General features: G+C 46.0%; 1 protein-coding gene across 2 annotated transcripts in view; it reads right to left on the bottom strand.

The window, feature by feature from the left end:
- Nucleotides 1–17,077, bottom strand: part of MYOM3 (myomesin 3) — a 54,926-nt gene that overhangs the window by 992 nt on the left and 36,857 nt on the right. For both annotated transcript variants that reach the window (XM_029619598.1, XM_029619600.1), the window contains 12 exons: nucleotides 16,686–16,822; nucleotides 14,297–14,441; nucleotides 13,593–13,652; nucleotides 11,179–11,246; nucleotides 10,339–10,449; nucleotides 9,270–9,357; nucleotides 8,730–8,768; nucleotides 7,341–7,446; nucleotides 6,318–6,481; nucleotides 6,195–6,231; nucleotides 5,231–5,253; nucleotides 5,023–5,078 (listed from right to left, as the gene is read on the bottom strand). In XM_029619598.1, the coding sequence (XP_029475458.1) occupies nucleotides 5,023–5,078; nucleotides 5,231–5,253; nucleotides 6,195–6,231; nucleotides 6,318–6,481; nucleotides 7,341–7,446; nucleotides 8,730–8,768; nucleotides 9,270–9,357; nucleotides 10,339–10,449; nucleotides 11,179–11,246; nucleotides 13,593–13,652; nucleotides 14,297–14,441; nucleotides 16,686–16,822 (1,034 nt within the window). The remainder of the gene's footprint in view (nucleotides 1–5,022; nucleotides 5,079–5,230; nucleotides 5,254–6,194; nucleotides 6,232–6,317; nucleotides 6,482–7,340; nucleotides 7,447–8,729; nucleotides 8,769–9,269; nucleotides 9,358–10,338; nucleotides 10,450–11,178; nucleotides 11,247–13,592; nucleotides 13,653–14,296; nucleotides 14,442–16,685; nucleotides 16,823–17,077) is intronic.

The following is a 17,077-nucleotide window of genomic DNA, read 5'->3' as shown; positions in this document are numbered from 1 at the left end:
GGTCAATTTTATAAATTTTATCTATTTTTTGATTTATTTATTTTTTGTTGCATCCCCCTCCCACCATGACAATAATTTCAATTGCTGTAGTGTTTTTCATCCAAACAGAATCTCAAAACAGAAAGACAGCCAGCTCTGGGGCACATGCTGCCTGGACTAACGATGATCAACGCTATTATCCAATTATGATATGTGGGGTGCACCTTCAAAGGGACCTAAGCTGCCTAACTAGGGCGTTATAAGGGGAGATCTCCCTAAATGAAAATCCCTCCCCCCTCTTAGCAGCACGGCCCCCAGGGCTGGGGTTAGGTGAGTGGAAGAGGGTAAGGCAACTTGCGCTGAGTAATGTTCAGCGCCAGCCATCCAACTTGGTCAGCCAAACCTCGACACAGGGCTGGCCGGTGCCATTTTCGAGCCGGGATCTGGTGGCGAAGGAGCAACTGGGGATCACTCCTACCCCTTTCTACTGTGCAGTCCCCATGAAGGAGGAAAGAGAACTTCAGGGTGTGGAGGGCTTGGGACGGAAATTCATTTTGCTGTTTTGGTGGATCTCTTTTTGTTGTTGTTGTTGACAACTTGCCAAAAGGCTTCAGATTCAAGGAGCTTAAGTTCTGGAAACTGTGGGGCCTGATTTACAAAAGCTCCTTCCCAAAAAGGATAGCAAAGTCCTCCGTAAGCTCAGGCCCGAGTTTTAGTCCCTTCTAGATCATTTTCACTGTCTACAGGTCCTCAGATTGTGGCATAATTAGAGGATACGCCTACGGTGGTCAGGCGAGGGGTCTTGTGTAATTGTGGTTGCAACAGCCAGTGCTATTATGTTACCGTCTTTAACAACATTAACTTATTTCCTTAGTCTCAGGGCAAACAAGGAAGTGTAAACATGACACCCTGTGCTCTAAAACAATCCTCTAGCCAGAAAAGCTGCTTTGCAATCAGCGCAGAATTTATTATTATTATTTTTTCGTGTGCATGCAAACCAGAGTGGAACCAGGCTGCTGGCGCTAACTTTTAAAAAGGAGATGGAGCAGCTTTTAAACTAGAACAAGGGAGAAAGCCGAAGGATACTAACAAAACTGAAGAATTAGGGCATCCCAACAGAAAGGTTCCAATGAAAGCAAACGGAGTCCATGTGCCTATAAGTAAATAATCACCTGAGCTAAAGAATTCCAAATTATGCCAGCAACTGAAAAAAAGGTTGATAATGCAAACAAAAAACGCACTTTGAAATGTCTGTATGCCAATGCCAGAAGTCTAAATAGTAAGATGGGAGAGTTAGAGTGTATAGCAGTAAATGATGAGATAGACATAATTGTAATGTCAGAGACCTGGTGGAAGGAGGATAACAAATGTGACAGTGCTATATCAGGGTACAAATTATACCACAATGATAAGGAGGATCAACTTGGTGGGGGTGTGGCATTTTATGACCAGGAAGGTATAGAGTCCAACAAGATAAAGACCATACAAGAGACTAAATGCTCAGTAGAATCTATATGGGTAGCAATCCCATGTATGTTGGGTAAGAGTATAGTGATAGGAGTATACTACCGTCCACCTGGCCAAAATGATCAGACAGATGATGAAATGCTAAGAGAGATCAGGGAAGCTAACCAATTTGGCAGTGCTGTAATAATGGGAGATTTCAATTACCCCAATATTGACTGGGTAAATGTAACATCAGGACTTGCTAAAGACAAAGTTCCTGGATGGAATAAACAACTGCTTCATGGAGCAATTGGTTCAGGAACCAATGAGAGAGGGAGCTATTTTAGATTGAATTCTTAGTAGAATGCAGGATTTGGTGAGAGAGGTAACTGTGGTGGGGCCACTTGGCAATAGTAATCATAACATGGTAAAATTTGAACTAATGACCGGAAGGGGTAAAATATGTAAATCTAAACTAAATTTTCAAAAGGGAAACTTTGATAAAATGAGGAAAATAGAAAAAAAAACTGAAAGGAGCAGCTGCAAAGGTTAAAAGTATACAACAGGCATAGATATTTTTGAAAAATACAATCTTAGAAGTGCAGTCCAGATATATTCCATGCATTAAGGAAGGTGGAAGGAAAGCAAAATGATTACAGGCATGGTTAAAAGGTGAAGTGAAGGAGTCTATTTTAGCCAAAAAAACATCCTTCAAACATTTGAAGAAGGAGCCATCTAAAGAAAATAGGAAAAAGCATAAACATTGTAAAGATAAGTGTAAAACATTGATAAGGCAAGCTAAGAGAGAATTTGAAATGAAGTTGGCTGTAAAGGGAAAAACTCATCAAAAAAAACCTTTTAAAATATATCCAAAGCAGGAAACTTGTGATGGAATCAATTGGACTGTTAGATGACCAAGGGATTAAAGGGGTTCTTAGGGAAAATAAGGCCATTGCAGAAAAACTAAATTAATTCTTTGCTTCTGTGTTTAATAATGAGGATATTTGGGAGATACTGGTTCCAGAGATGGATTTCAAGGGTGATGAGTTAGATGAACTGAACCAAATCACTGGGAACCTGGAAGATGTAGTAGGCCACATTGACAAACTAAAGAGTAGCAAATCACCTGGACCGGATGGTATGCATCCCAGGGCCCTGAAGGAACTAAAACATGAAATTTCAGATCTATTAGTTGAAATTTGTAACCTATCATTAAAATCATCCATTGTACCTGAAGACTGGAGGGTAACCAATGTAACCCCAAAATTTAAAAAGGGATCCAGGGGTGATCCGGGAAACTATGGACCAGTGAGCCTGACTTCAGTGCCGGGAAAAATAGTGGAAACTATTCTAAAGATCAAAATCACAGAACATTTAGATAGACATGCTTTAATGGAACACAGCATGGATTTACCCAAGGGAAGTCTTGCCTCATAAATCTGCTTCATTTTTTTTGAAGGGGTTAATAAACATGTGAATAAAGGTGAACCGGTAGATGTAGTATATTTGGATTTTCAGATGGCATTTGACAAAGACCCTTATGAGAGGTTTCTAAGAAAACTAAAAAGTCATGGGATAGGAGGCGATGTCCTTTCGTGGATTACAAACTGGTTAAAAGACAGGAAACAGAGAGTAGGAGTAAATGGTCAATTTTCTCAGAGGAAAAGGGTAAACAGTGGAGTGCCTCAGGGATCTGTACTTGGACCGGTGCTTTCAATATATTTATAAATGATCTGGAAAGGAATACGACGAGGTAGGTAATCAAATATGCAGATGATACAAAATTATTCAGAGTAGTTAAATCACAAGCGGATTGTGATACATTACAGGAGGACCTTGTGAGACTGGAAAATTGGGCATCCAAATGTCCACATTAAATTTCATCTGCCAAGTGCAAGATGATGCATAGGGGGAAAAATAACCCTTGCTGTAGTTACACGATGTTAGGTTCCATATTAGGAGCTGCTACCCAGGAAAAAGATCTAGGCATCATAGTGGATACTACTTTAAAATCGTCGGCTCAGTGTGCTGCAGCAGTCAAAAAAGCAAACAGAATGTTAGGAACTATTAGGAAGGGAATGGTTAATAGAACGGAAAATGTCATAATGCCTCTGATTCGCTCCCTGGTGAGACCGCACCTTGAATACTGTGTACAATTCTGGTTGCTGCATCTCAAGAAAGATATAGTTGCGATGGAGAAGGTAGAGAGAAGGGCAACCAAAATGATAAAGGGGATGGAACAGCTCCCCTATGAGGACTTTTCAGCTTGGAGAAGAGGCGGCTGAGGGGGGATATGATAGAGGTGTTTAAAATCATGAGAGGTCTAGAATGGGTAAATGTGAATCGGTTATTTACACTTTTGGATAATAGAAGGACTAGGGGACACTCCATGAAGTTAACAAGTAGCACATGTAAACTTAATCGGAGAAAATTATTTTTCACTCAACGCACAATTCAGCTCTGGAATTTGTTGCCAGAGGATGTGGTTAGTGCAGTTAGTGTAGCTGGGTTTAAAATAGGGTTGGATAAGTTCTTGGAGAAGTCCATTACCTGCTATTAATCAAGTTGACAGAGAATAGCCACTGCTATTACTGGCATCCGTAGCATGGGATATATTTAGTGTTTGGGTAATTGCCAGGTACTTGTAGCCTGGATTGGCCACTGTTGGAAACAGGATGCTGGGCTTGATGGACCTTTGGTTTGATCCAGTATGGCAATTTCTTGTTTCTTAAATCATATTTTGTGTGCGCAAAGCCTATTTTCTGCGCATAAAATCCCGTCTACAGGTCACCGGCACGGGAAGTCCAGCTTCTCCCCATGGATTAACATTGGCCCTGGAAACTTTACTCCACCTAAGACTAGGAGTTAAGCTTCAAGCGCCAAGAAAGCAGGAGGTGAGCTGGCACCCATATCTGCATTGGGGGGGGGGGAGGGGAAGGGTAATAGCTAATGCCTTCATTAGCATGGGATTTGCACGCAAAGGCGCGGACCTGTGCACACATTGCTGTGCTGCGTACAACTTCTTGCTGCATCGGCAGTCAAGTTTGCTCACGAAAAAAAAAACATGCACACAACAGCCGAGCCCACCTCGTTACTCCGGCTCCTAAGATAATAATAATGATGATGATGATGATGATGATGATGAAACAAACTTAACTGCAGGTCTTCGATTTCTGCACCCGTTTGAATTTCATTTAAAGATAAAGGCGTTCATTCACTTAGTACAGGAAAAAAACATTTTTATATTCAGCGGTTTCCTCCTTTGTACTTCCAGCTCAGGTGGAATCAGTGCTGGTATCCGAGCACCGGGAGCCTTTGCTCACAGCTACCTGGGGATTTGATTCCCTCCTATTTTATATCCTTTCCACGATTCATCTTTTCTTCAGTCACTACGGGGACCGGGCATGCACCAGGTCTCCAAGGGGCCTGAATCCTGCCAGCAGGCAATGGCCATGAATCCCCCTCGCCACACCAGCCCCCAGCTGCGCCAGGGATCGAAGCGAGGACCCGAGCCAGCGGGCCGGGCCTGCACACACGAAAAGCCAAGCCCTCCCCCAGACAAAACAACCAGCTCAGGTGTCACTGGGGAAGGCTAACCTTGTCCTCCATGATGGTTGCAACGTCAGGCAGGCCTCGGACAACCTTGGCACGATCTGGAAGGGAGAGAGAAGGAGGGTTAACCACTCCCCAACGTCTGAGACGTACGCTGCTAGCGAATGCCCCGGTCAGAGGCACTGACTGCTACCAGCGCAAGTCCTCTGCAAAGAGCTTTATCTCTTGTGAAAGCAATCCTGGAGGTACTCACTCTTTTCTGCAATAGCTGCTTCTCTGGAAAACAGAAACAACAGGTTTACCTTCGTTTGGTCACAAAGACATTTGGGGAGTAACTTTGAAACTTTTCCGGACAGTTTGAAGGTCCACAGATATTTTTTGTGCTTGGAGACCTTCACGCTAATTTTCAATGAGAAATGACCACCCCCCCCCCTCCCCCCCCTTTGAAAACTGAAGCTGCAAGGTCCGTGGGTGAACTCTGCACCCATATTTTGTGCATGGAGGGTCCGCGCAGGAAAGTACACATGCGTGCGTGCGTGCACGCGTGTGTTTGAAAATCAATTCCCTTTTGTGCTTCCCTATATGCGCTTTCCTTCTCCCAACCTCTCCCTGCCCCCCCCCCTCCCCGGGGGACCACCCCCCTCTATCTGGCAGCTGAATTTAGCCCCGCCTTGTGAAACGCGGTCCCTAGATTTAGTCAGCAGGGGGCAATTTTAAAAATGCCCTTGGAATCGACCTCTTAAGCTTGATCTGCATTTAAGGCAACGAGACCAGGGCTAGTGCTAGTCAGCAAGTCACAATATTCACACCGTCCCCCCGAGGGACGCCTCCTCCTGAGGCTAAAAGGAGGTGCAATGTTTCCAAACGCAGGCCCTTTCAGCCATGCTGAGGGCTGGGGGGGACGGGGGACGGACGGACAGACAGACGCTCAAGTCATGGGCTTTACTGGCGTTGAGAACGGTTCCCTCCCGCATGCCTGCTCTCCCCCAGGCAAGCAGTCGTTCCGGGTCAGAAGCCCACCATACATTTCCCAGAGGTTTTTGCCCGCAAACATTTCCCTTCCAGAAGCTGGAAGAAATCAGATCTTTGGGCAAAGGATAAACTTTCATTCCCTGCTTTGTCCCTTCTTTAAAATCCACCCTTAATTCTGCTATTAAAGAAAAAAAAAAGTCATTAAAGGAGAACGGGAGAAAAGCGTTCCTGGAGCGATCACTTACTTTAACCTCTGGTACTCCGCCATTGCGTCATCGAACACTACGGAAAGCAGAGGCGAGAGAAGATGATTAAGGGAAGCTACCGGGCTCAGAGGGGCAAGTGAGACTTGTGAAACTGCTGCTCACCCTTCCCAGACAAGTCCAGGGATCGTTTATGAATCTCTCTGCCGTCAAATAACTCCAGGGTGTACAGGCCCCTGTCCGCCTCGGTGGGGCTTAGAATGTGGAGCCACACCTGGTTCATGGTGCTCCCGGACTTCAGCCGCTCCGTGCTCGCCAGCTTCCTGTCCCTGCCGCACAGAAAACGTGCAGTGACAGCGTCAGTTCTGCAGCAGCTTTCGATTTCTGAATTTTCTTCCGAGAAGACACACACACACACACATATCTGGGGAGGTCAGCCCTTTCCTTATCACTGCCGTACTGGCCATGAAATGTTATACATTTCTAATAATATCTATTCTGGACTGAATTACTTAGCCCGCCCTGGTTCTTACAGGGGACATTTTCAGGTTCTATTTTTGCTGGTCAGGCTGACTCCGTTCTGATTTAAACCCCTGCCTCCTCTCATTGCAAGCATGGACTTGTAATTCTGCTTTCCCCTGAACAAATAACCCTACAAGTCCATGCCTTGTAAGAGGGGCAGCACCAGGACCGGACGGGCTGCAAGGGAACCGGCTGGCAGCTCTTATTTTCTGTTTTCTGCTCTGGGGGGGGGACACGCTGAATGCATTATCTAGAGAGAAATCGGGTCCTGCTTTCTAAGGGTAAACTTGAACTGGCCAGCGAGATTGGGCGGCTGTGGGCGTTTTATGCACTGCAAAGAACCCCCGCATGAGCAAAGATTTCTGCCTGCATCAGGGCTTTTATATAATCCTAGCACGAGGAACAATTTCCAGCCACACAAAAGCCTTTCGTTCAGGCTGGCCCTACTGGTTATGAACTTAGAAACGTGCAGCCACCTCCGAGGTCGATGACCTGGAGGTGCTCTGAAGGGCACAGGGAGGGGAGGTGGGTAGGGAAAGGGAGCGGGCTATTGCCCAATGAGACCTGGGGCACAGGGAGAGGGTGCGATTGCACGAGGGTCATGCAGGGAGCGGCCGCAGCTTCGGCACAGCCCCCTGGTTCAGACTAAATGTCCCGGCGACGTACTTGTGGTACCAGCTGGGCTGCATGTAGTCGGTGAAATACTTGACTATGCTGTAGAGTTTGATGCCTTCTTCCGTGCTTAGGAGCTTCAGAGGTGACGCAGACAAGGCTAATTGGAAAAGAAAGAGGTCAGAAGAAGTCAATGGGATGAGAAAGATTAACTCTAAAGAATGAACGTTTCAGTACCCCCCCCCCCCTGCCCCCCCAGTTATTGTTTTAAATATCTGGAGATAATCTGACTTATAGTGCCCTTCTCTGACACTTTTTGGATTTTTTATGCCTCTCAGGGAAGTCCGTTTGCGTATATTGGACACACGGTGCCAACACAAAATGGGGCTGAACGAGCAGAAGTCTGAAACTCAGGAGTAACAGCCAAGGCTGAAGATTTGATGATCAGCCCTGCTGCTGCTCACAAGTTTCAGGCTTCTGCTAACGCAAACCCCTGAGGCCACCCGCCCAGCCTGGCCCGGTACAGCTGGCCCCCTCAGCCGGATCGCCAGACATGTCCTGGGTGTCGCCGGCCTCCTACACGTCCGCGGATGTATATTGGGGGAGCCGCCCTGCTTTGGCTCACAAGTAACATGGGAACTAGGCTGGGGTTTTCGACTCCTGACCCGAACAAAAAAAAGGTTAAACCTGGGCAGGTGGTTCTCCCAGATATGGTGGGGATGCTTTAACCGCAGCACCAACATGCCATGCGCAGTACATGATGGCACTCTCTCTCTCTATAGCATATATTGCAAACAGTGCCTGGGGTTAAGAATGGGAAGTGACTGCCAAAGACCCTTTGGGGCAGTCGTACTAAAGGGTTTTTCTCATTCCATGCAGGCAGCAATAAAGCTTTGCCCATCTCGTCGGCACTCGCACTCTTCAGCATACGTGAAAAGTCCCCATCTGGCTCTGTGTTTTCTGCTGTCTCCCTTTCACAGACCATCCTTGCTTGTCAATGACTAGCAGGGCCCCTTGTTAAACCATTTCGCTTCAAGCTCAGTATTGCTTCAGGCAAGAAGTCCCAACAGCAGCATCAGGCGTTCATGGTTTGATAAAAGGACTCCGCCTGAATTCAGACAGAATTAGAATTCGGATCTGGAATGGATACCGACGGGATCTGGTGGGCAGACGACTGGAGGCAGCTCTGCCGGATAAGAGGGATTTACTGGCCGACTGGTTCAGGCACAGGCAGGAGGGGCTCAGAGAATAAAGGGCCTGCCCGGAAAAATTAGGTTTAGCAATCTCTGAGCAAGGAGCAGGGCTCTCGTAGCTACAGGGTCCCATGGACCCCACTGAAAAAGGCAACTTTTTCAGTGGGGTCCTGTGTAAAGGCCTGACGTCGAGGCCTTTACACAGGCCTCGACGTCAGGCCAGTAAACAGTAATTCAAGGCGTCACTTACCACCGATCCTGCAAAGCTCTTTGAGAACATCCTCAAAACCTTAAAAAGCAAAAGAAAAGATTTACTAACAAAGGCAACTAAGATTTACGCCCTGACTGTACTGAACTGGGCCCAGTTCACTAACTCCATAGCAGGAGCTTGAAAATTAAAGAGGCTGCAGTGAGTGGGCAGAGTTTGTTGGGTCAAGGCATGGGAGAATCTAGGAACAGCTGAAATGAAGGGAATAGATCAGGTCCTGAATGGACAATTGTTATTTTATATTTACTTAATACAATACAATTAAGTGGGATGAAGGGTTAGAGATACTTTAACATGCTGCTCAAATGCTCTGCTGTAAGGTTTCATCAATATAATAATTCAAAATAAACAGTTTTTGAAAATCAAATTAAAAACAAAACAAAACAAAAAGATAACAATAGAGTTTGAAGGTGCAACAGCTGAGCTTCAGCTGGCTATGCATAAATGCTGCTTAAAAAAACAAAACAAAACAAAAAAAAACCAGCCCAAGTCACGTTAGGTAACGACGGACATCGTACCAACCTTCCTTAGTGAGGTCAAGTTCGCTGGAGTCTTCTCCTCGAATATCCGAGACCACTGCCTTGTACAGACCCTTATCCTCATCGGTGAACTGGGGAAACAGAAGTGGCTTGCGTCACGTTAAGCTCCTGGGGTTTTTCTTTTCTTTTTGATTATTATGAATGCAGCTTTGCTATCTGCTTAGGGGGTAACTGTCAAAAAAGGTTTTCCGCACGTCAATGGACTTTTGAAATTTGCTGAGATACGCGCTACTTTTACACGTGCAATGCCCTTTGAAAATGACCTCCTCAGGCTTTTAGATAAGCGGGCAAAAAATGTTTTTTCAAATAAAGAAATAAACTCAACGGCCGACCACAGGGAGATTCTCTGGTCCTCGGTCAAATTAGCAGCAGAAAATGATTCATTCTGCAGTTTTAGGGGTAATTTTCAAACAACTTTCTTAGTTGCAAACTTGGGGATGGGGGATGCAGTTTTAATGCTCATTCTTTACACATATTTTCAAAAAGATATTGGCCGCCTGGTTTCCCTTTGGAAATGATCACACGTGCGCGTGTTAAAATGTCCGCACACTTTGACACCTGCTGTTGGTGCGGGGGAGGGGTAAAATAGCGCCCTTGCATTTGAAAATTGAAATGTACACGTGCCGTTTTCCTTCCCCCAACTTAAACACGCCTAGAGGGGCGCCTCCGTTTCCCACGGCTAAATGTATATGCGCCTAGGCATCCATAGGCTTTCAGTCGCATTTGGGGAAGGCGGTTTTTAGTCCAGCCGTTATTCCTGGCTAAATACCCGGGCACCCCAGTAAACGCCTTTCAGAACCTCCCTCTTTATAACCATTATGAAACTGATCTGGGAAATCTTGGATATGAAAACTAGATAAGGATAGCACTGGGGGGGGGGGGGGGCGCTAGTTTCCCTCCCAGGAGACATTGATGATCCCTTCTGAAGACATTTATAGCTTACAGATGAATTAAACTAAACTGGCATCCGCTGATGAAGGTTGCAACCCCAGAAGCAAACACGGAGATGCACGAGCAAGGAAGAGCTCCAAGCTGCTACACCGTGGCCTTACCTTCTTGATGAGAAAAGTTCCGATGCCGGTCTGTGGGTCAAACTGCCCCTTGAGCTGCAGCTGCCTGTCGATGTACCATTTAAATGTGGTTTCATCCCTTATGTTGCTTACCTGTAGAGAACGTAAAAAAATAAATAAGCCCGAGGACATGGGTGACAGTGCAAGCATGGAGGAGATCCAAATAATGTACCGTCACGAGCTCGGTAAAACCCCACCACAGTATTTTATAACTGGGATAATGCAAAATATAGAAGAAAATCCAGAAATGGAGACTCTGGATTCACTGCCTAACAGCAAGGAGTGGGTTTCACTGTGAGCTTCGGAGAGAAAGAGACACCCTGGGCGCAAGGACTTCTCACGTTTCATGACTGCCAGTTTGCGTGGGCCAAGCAAACGAGCGTGAGCTGGCGCTCGAGCTCCCAAGTGCATGGGTTTCATTGGGTAAAAATGAAACATTCTGAAAGAAGAGGGTGGATAATTCTTGGATGCAGGACTGGGGGGGGGGGGGCGCGGGGGGCTGCGACAACCTCGTGCTTCCTGACAAAGTAAATGGGGGAAAAAAAAAATCGGACTTTTCCTGCAACGCAATCTAAACCCCTTAGCGAATGGGCAAAACTTATTTCCAGCATCACGAAGGAGGAAGCCCCAGTCACATTCAATCTTTACGGAAGTACAGTCCAGTAATGACATCCAAAGCGCAGGATGCCACTGTACGATTATAAAGCAGGGGGCACAGGACTGAACCGGACAAACTGGATGAAGATAATGCTTCTTCCATCAGCATCCAGGGGCGCATCGACTGGACTTTAATGCAGCGTTTCCGAGACTGCAGCACGTCACCTTGCACGTCAGCACCACTTGACACTCCTCAGTCACCGTCCACCGCAGATTCTCCACAAAATGTGGGCCTGCAATACAAATACAACACCGCTGACATTATCCTGCAGCCGGCTAATGCAGGACTGGCCACACAGTCAGTGGGCAACAGGATCATAGCACAGACTCCATCAGCTGGCCGGCCCACGTGCATCGCTTATGGGAAGGGCTCACTTTGAACGGTGAATGTGCCCACCTGAGTTTACATGTGGGGCGCTTGGCAAAATATGTATTCAGGTGGCCAAGAATAGTGCCTGAACCATTCCATTAATCAGTCATTCATTTTGCTCCCTTTTAAAAGGAATGTAGGAATATTGAGGTCAATTGAGCCTTTAGCCGGCTAAATTCTAGTCAGCAAATAAGTCATGTGGCTAGAATTTAGCAGGATAAGTTGGGGGCGTAACTGGGAAGAGTTGAGTTAGCTAAGTCTGGTCGAGTCAAAGAGCTGTCCTAAAGTTAGGTGGCTATAGTTAGCCAGCTTCTACTATTAAACCCCTTCAAATCCTACAAAATGCTATGGCAAGAATCTTAACTAACACTAGAAAAACAGAGCATATCACTCCCATACTACAGGATCTCCACTGGCTCCCCATTGCCTTCCGTTCCAAATACAAAACACTCACCATCCTCCATAACACATTATACAAAAACATCTCCCCCTGGCTTGAAGATATGCCATGTTTCCGTCAAACTAATCGCCCCACCAGAAACACCCTCGCCGGCACCCTTCAAACCCCCTCACTCAAATTTGGGCACCTCACCACCACCAGGGAAAGAGCCTTCTCCATTGCGGGTCCCACCCTCTGGAACTCCCTCCCTGCCAAACTCCGCTTAGAACCGTCCCTGAGCCACTTCAAAAAAGGAATCAAGACATGGCTCTTTAAACAGGCCTACCCCAACTCTTCTCAACCCCAGTCATAGTTCACCTCTGAACCACCTCAACTCCCGTTCAGCCCTTATACCTTCTCCTTGACCTCCCTCTACCATCCCAGTACCCCCCCCCCGTTCCCTCCCCTATACCCTTCCCCTGCGCCCCGTAGCCTCCCCTCCACCCCGCCCCTCACCCCTCTAGCTACCTTTGCCTGAAAGTACCTTGTCATTTTGTTTCCTTTCCCCCTCCCTCCTCCCCCTGTATATAATTGTACATAAGTGCACATGCCTCCTTTTATACTGTAAATAAGTTCCTATACTAAGTCTATAAGTGCACACACATGCCTCCTTTAACATTACTTATACATATTTAATCTTTGCTTATGCATATTTATCTTAACATGGATAAGTAATCTCCATGTCGTTCAACAATGTTGTATCCCTGCTCGTTGACTCTCTCTCCTATACTTTCATATGTTATCCAGTTTCGTATATTATCCAATTTTTTCCCAGTTAGCCCTCCATCCCCGTTCATTGTAATTTCCTTTCTCAGTTACTTGTGAACCGACATGATGTGTCCTATGAATGCCGGTATATAAAAAAATGTTAAATAAATAAATAAATAAATAGCCAGCTAAGTACTTAAGATAGCCGGCTATATTAAATTGTGTGGCTGCACTACTGAATATGTCTCCAAAGTCAGGCGGATAAGTTTATCCTGCTAACTTAGCTATCTGGACTGTGGCAGAATATAGACCTCATGGTCTCTCTCTCTCTCTCTCTTTAACCCTTCCCCGGTCTCTCCTGCCATTTCTCTCTCCTCTCTGTCTCTCCCATCCCTCCCTCTTCTCACCTTCTCTTTTTCTCTCTTCCCCCTTCTTGTGTCTCTGTCTCTTTCACATTGGGTCTCTCCTTCCTGCTTGAGATGCTCTATTGGCATGGCATCGCCATTTCTCTCATTCTTTCCTCATTTCTCCCCTCTCTCTTCCCTCTCCATCCTTCTCTTTTACACAGTGAATGTTTCAAAACGACGTCAGAATCTGTTATTTTCATGGTCAACATTTTTTTTTACCTATGTGTGTGTGTGTATCTATATATATATATCCTTATTTATTTATTTTAAGTGCCTGCATGAGGACCTGCTGAAGGTCAGCACAACCATCAACGTATGCGACTTCTGCACAAAATGTAATTCTGGGAAAACTGTGATTGCACCGAGTCTTACAATTCTGCAGCTTATTAATGATTTTGCATACGGTTTGCTGTTGCTCTCGCAAAGACAAAATTATGTGTGCAAAACTGGCAAATAAGGTCTGCAAAATTTTGCCAATGCGATTTTGCAGTTTTTCCACGTCACTGCGTTTACAAAGGCAAAATGCACATTAGTACATGGGGGCCTCTTTGTATCTCAGAGTTCAGTACAAAACGTCGTAGGCCGTGCTGCTTTAGGCTTGACCAGCGGCGATATAGTTGGATCCTGGAAAAGCCGGTGATGCTGAACGCCTTACCCTGTTTTCTCACCCAATCTTTTCGCTTTCGGTCGGTCTCCGCCAGAATTTCATTAAACTCTGTAAATACAAAACGTATCTCACTATGCAATCCAAACTGCATGAACTCAGAAAGACCCCCATGTGGGCCAGGCCTCAACAAGCATATCAATTATTTTTTTCCATGCAAACAGGTTTTAATGATGTATGTGCCCCTCTATTTAAAATCGCTCCACGGTCTGTCATAGGATCCTTTAGCTCAGAAGTGTATGCAGGTCCTATCATTGAATGGCACAGTCTATGCAATAGGGGCATTTATTATGAGGTCTGATTCACTGGATAAAAATAATCAATATACTGCCTCTGAGTTGGCCATGCACGTTAAAATATTCCAAAGCTTTTCTGGTACTCCTAGCATCCCCAGACCATGCCAAACTGATGTCATTATGACTGTGATGTCATGAACAGGAAGAACGTAATGATGTCATTAAGTGGGAGGGAGAAACGATGCCCATGTTGTCTGAGCAAATGTTGGAGAAATCAAAATGAAAAAAAAAACCCCCTCTCATGACTTGGTTTGAATCCAGGTTCAGATCTGGAAATATTGTTCCCCGAATTAACCTGGATAATCAGAAACAGACTAGACCCAGTTTGGCTCTGAGAAAATCGAGTGAACATAAATACATGGATTTGCAATAGAGTACCCGCATACAAAATGTGCTTACTGTCCCCATCGAGGTGGAGCGAGAACTGGTTCGTTGCTTTTCCATCCTTCAGATCCGCTGTATACGTCCCCTTGTCCTTTTCCGAAAAGTCCTGGATTATTATCTCAATGAGGCCTTTTGCCCTGTCAAAGTTGATCTTCCGCGTCTGTAGGAGAGAAAATACAGAGTACACACACACACACACCCTCAGGCCGATGCAATAAGGTGCGTCCAGCCTAGCGCACGGGTTTGAGCGCAGATTTCGTGCGCGCAATAACAGCCGGCGATGCAGTTAGGAGGTTAACGCGTCTACAACGTGTACCGGATAGCGCTCAACGCATTGAAATTCCATGTAAATGAAGACATTAGCTCTTACTGCCCGAACGCACATTCTATAACGCGGGAAATGTCACTCCAGCTCTGGAGGTGGAGTAAAGTTAATGCACAGTCGAAGGCTCAGAAAGCAACATAAAAAAAATTGCTCCTCTGTGTTGCCATAAATGTGTCTTCCTCCTTAGTATCATCTTGACTGATTGAATTTACTGTTCTCCGGTTTCCCTGGTCAAGTCAATGTATATATTTCATAGCAAATAATATATGGTTTTCTCCACCTTGTTTTCTTGTCACCAATTTAATAAGTGCAGGTTTAAAATGGTTTAAAAATGTGTCTGAAGGAAAAGGTCCTCATGCTGCTATACATTTCCTTCAGGTTTGCTAAGACTTTTTTTTTTTTAATCAGCACTTATTAAATTAGTTACAAGAAAGCAAGTCAGAGAATAATGTGTATTATTTGGATAAAATATATATACATTTTCTTGATCAGGGACACCGGAGAAGCAGTAAATTAAGGCTTTTTAACCTGCAGGCTCCTAATAGCACATGGCAGTGAAAGCCGGATTTTCTAAATGAGTTTTCCAAGTGCACTTTTCTTATGATTGCACAATTTAGACGCCCATGCTCCTAATGTAATAAACTTTGGAGCACCAGAAACGCACATTTCCCGCTCAGCGCGCCCTTTTTTACGCCGCTCAGAATTATTCTCATTTGGATAATGCTTCGGGCGCACAGGGGATGTGGCTGCACGCGCATTAAGAAAACAAATGCTCAATACGAATGCCTGTTTTTTGCACGCATCTTATTGCATCAGCCTGACTGACTTGGAAGACAGCTCAGGTTTGCTAAATTCAGAGTCCAGTATGGTTTGATTTTTTGGTGTCTGTATCCTGCAAAATCAGATTTTCCTTTGTAACAGGTACAGGGGCAGCAGGATTAGATCACCCAATAAAGGGCTTTCCTGGTTCTAGAGCTCCATTTCCAGCCTTCAGCCAATAGCACAGCTCTCTCCCTGCTGCCTTTGTTCCCTTCCACTCTCTCTGACCAATAGGAGAGCTCTCTCCCTGCTGCCTTTGTTCCCTTCCACTCTCTCTGACCAATAGAAGAGCTCTCTCCCTGCTGCCTTTGTTCCCTTCCACTCTCTCTGACCAATAGGAGAGCTCTCTCCCTGCTGCCTTTGTTCCCTTCCACTCTCTCTGACCAATAGGAGAGCTCTCTCCCTGCTGCCTTTGTTCCCTTCCACTCTCTCTGACCAATAGGAGAGCTCTCTCCCTGCTGCCTTTGTTCCCTTCCACTCTCTCTGACCAATAGGAGAGCTCTCTCCCTGCTGCCTTTGTTCCCTTCCACTCTCTCTGACCAATAGGAGAGCTCTCTCCCTGCTGCCTTTGTTCCCTTCCACTCTCTCTGACCAATAGGAGAGCTCTCTCCCTGCTGCCTTTGTTCCCTTCCATTCTCTCTGACTAATAGGAGAACTCTCTCCCTGCTGCCTTTGTTCCCTTCCATTCTCTCTGACCAATAGGAGAACTCTCTCCCTGCTGCCTTTGTTCCCTTCCATTCTCTCTGACCAATAGGAGAACTCTCTCCCTGCTGCCTTTGTTCCCTTCCATTCTCTCTGACCAATAGGAGAGCTCTCTCCCTGCTGCCTTTGTTCCCTCCCACAGCTTCAGCTTGACTTCAGTAGTTTGCATCGTATGAAAAGTCAGGGGTAGCCATGTAGGGGCCGTGGGCTGAGGAACAATGGAGGGGCCATGTAGCAGACATGGGTGAGAAGTAATTGGAGGGGAAGGTTGATGATTTCTGGCTCTTATTGTGAGTGCAGAGGACATGGGCTGAGGGATGACTGGAGGGGCAAGTTGATGGCCATATTTCCACAGACTGTACAGCATTTCCCCTTGGTGTAGCTGCTATCGAGCCTTCAAGTGAGTAACATATTGCTCCTGAGGGTAGCAGCAGTGACGGGGAAGGGCAGCTCAGACTGCAGCCCGATTTCAAGTTTAAGGAGGAGATAGCACTTTCTCGCCGCACACCGTACGCTACCACTATCGAATGAAATAATCACGAAACACATGTCACAAACCGGAGTGTCTGAAAGCTCCTGTTCATTCAGGGTTAACAGCAGCTCCGCAGCAGGCGACAGCTTTTCCACCTGTAGCCAGAGGCGCACGTCGCCTTTCTCGAGAACATCAATGTTCCACCCGGATATCAACTGGATGACTGCGTGGAAGGGGAGAGAGACAGTCAGACATGTGGCAACCTGAGGCCCCGACTGAACCAGACAGGGCAAGGTCTTACGCAGCGAGAGCCTTTGCAGAGCCCCTGGGAGTTACACCTGCTCTGCCGTGGCCAGCAGGGTGTTTATAGGGCTTCCTTTATTGTACTGTCAGCTGTGCTAGAAACCAGCATCTCTTACGACTTCATCAGACAAGTCCCGATGTGTCCTGAATGGACAACAGCCGTTAAAGTTGAGCC

This window comes from Rhinatrema bivittatum, chromosome 11, assembly GCF_901001135.1.
Source record: "Rhinatrema bivittatum chromosome 11, aRhiBiv1.1, whole genome shotgun sequence".
Lineage (NCBI taxonomy): Eukaryota > Metazoa > Chordata > Amphibia > Gymnophiona > Rhinatrematidae > Rhinatrema > Rhinatrema bivittatum.
The sequence above is the reverse complement of the archived record's forward strand: the minus strand, read 5'-3'. Positions and strand labels throughout refer to the sequence as shown.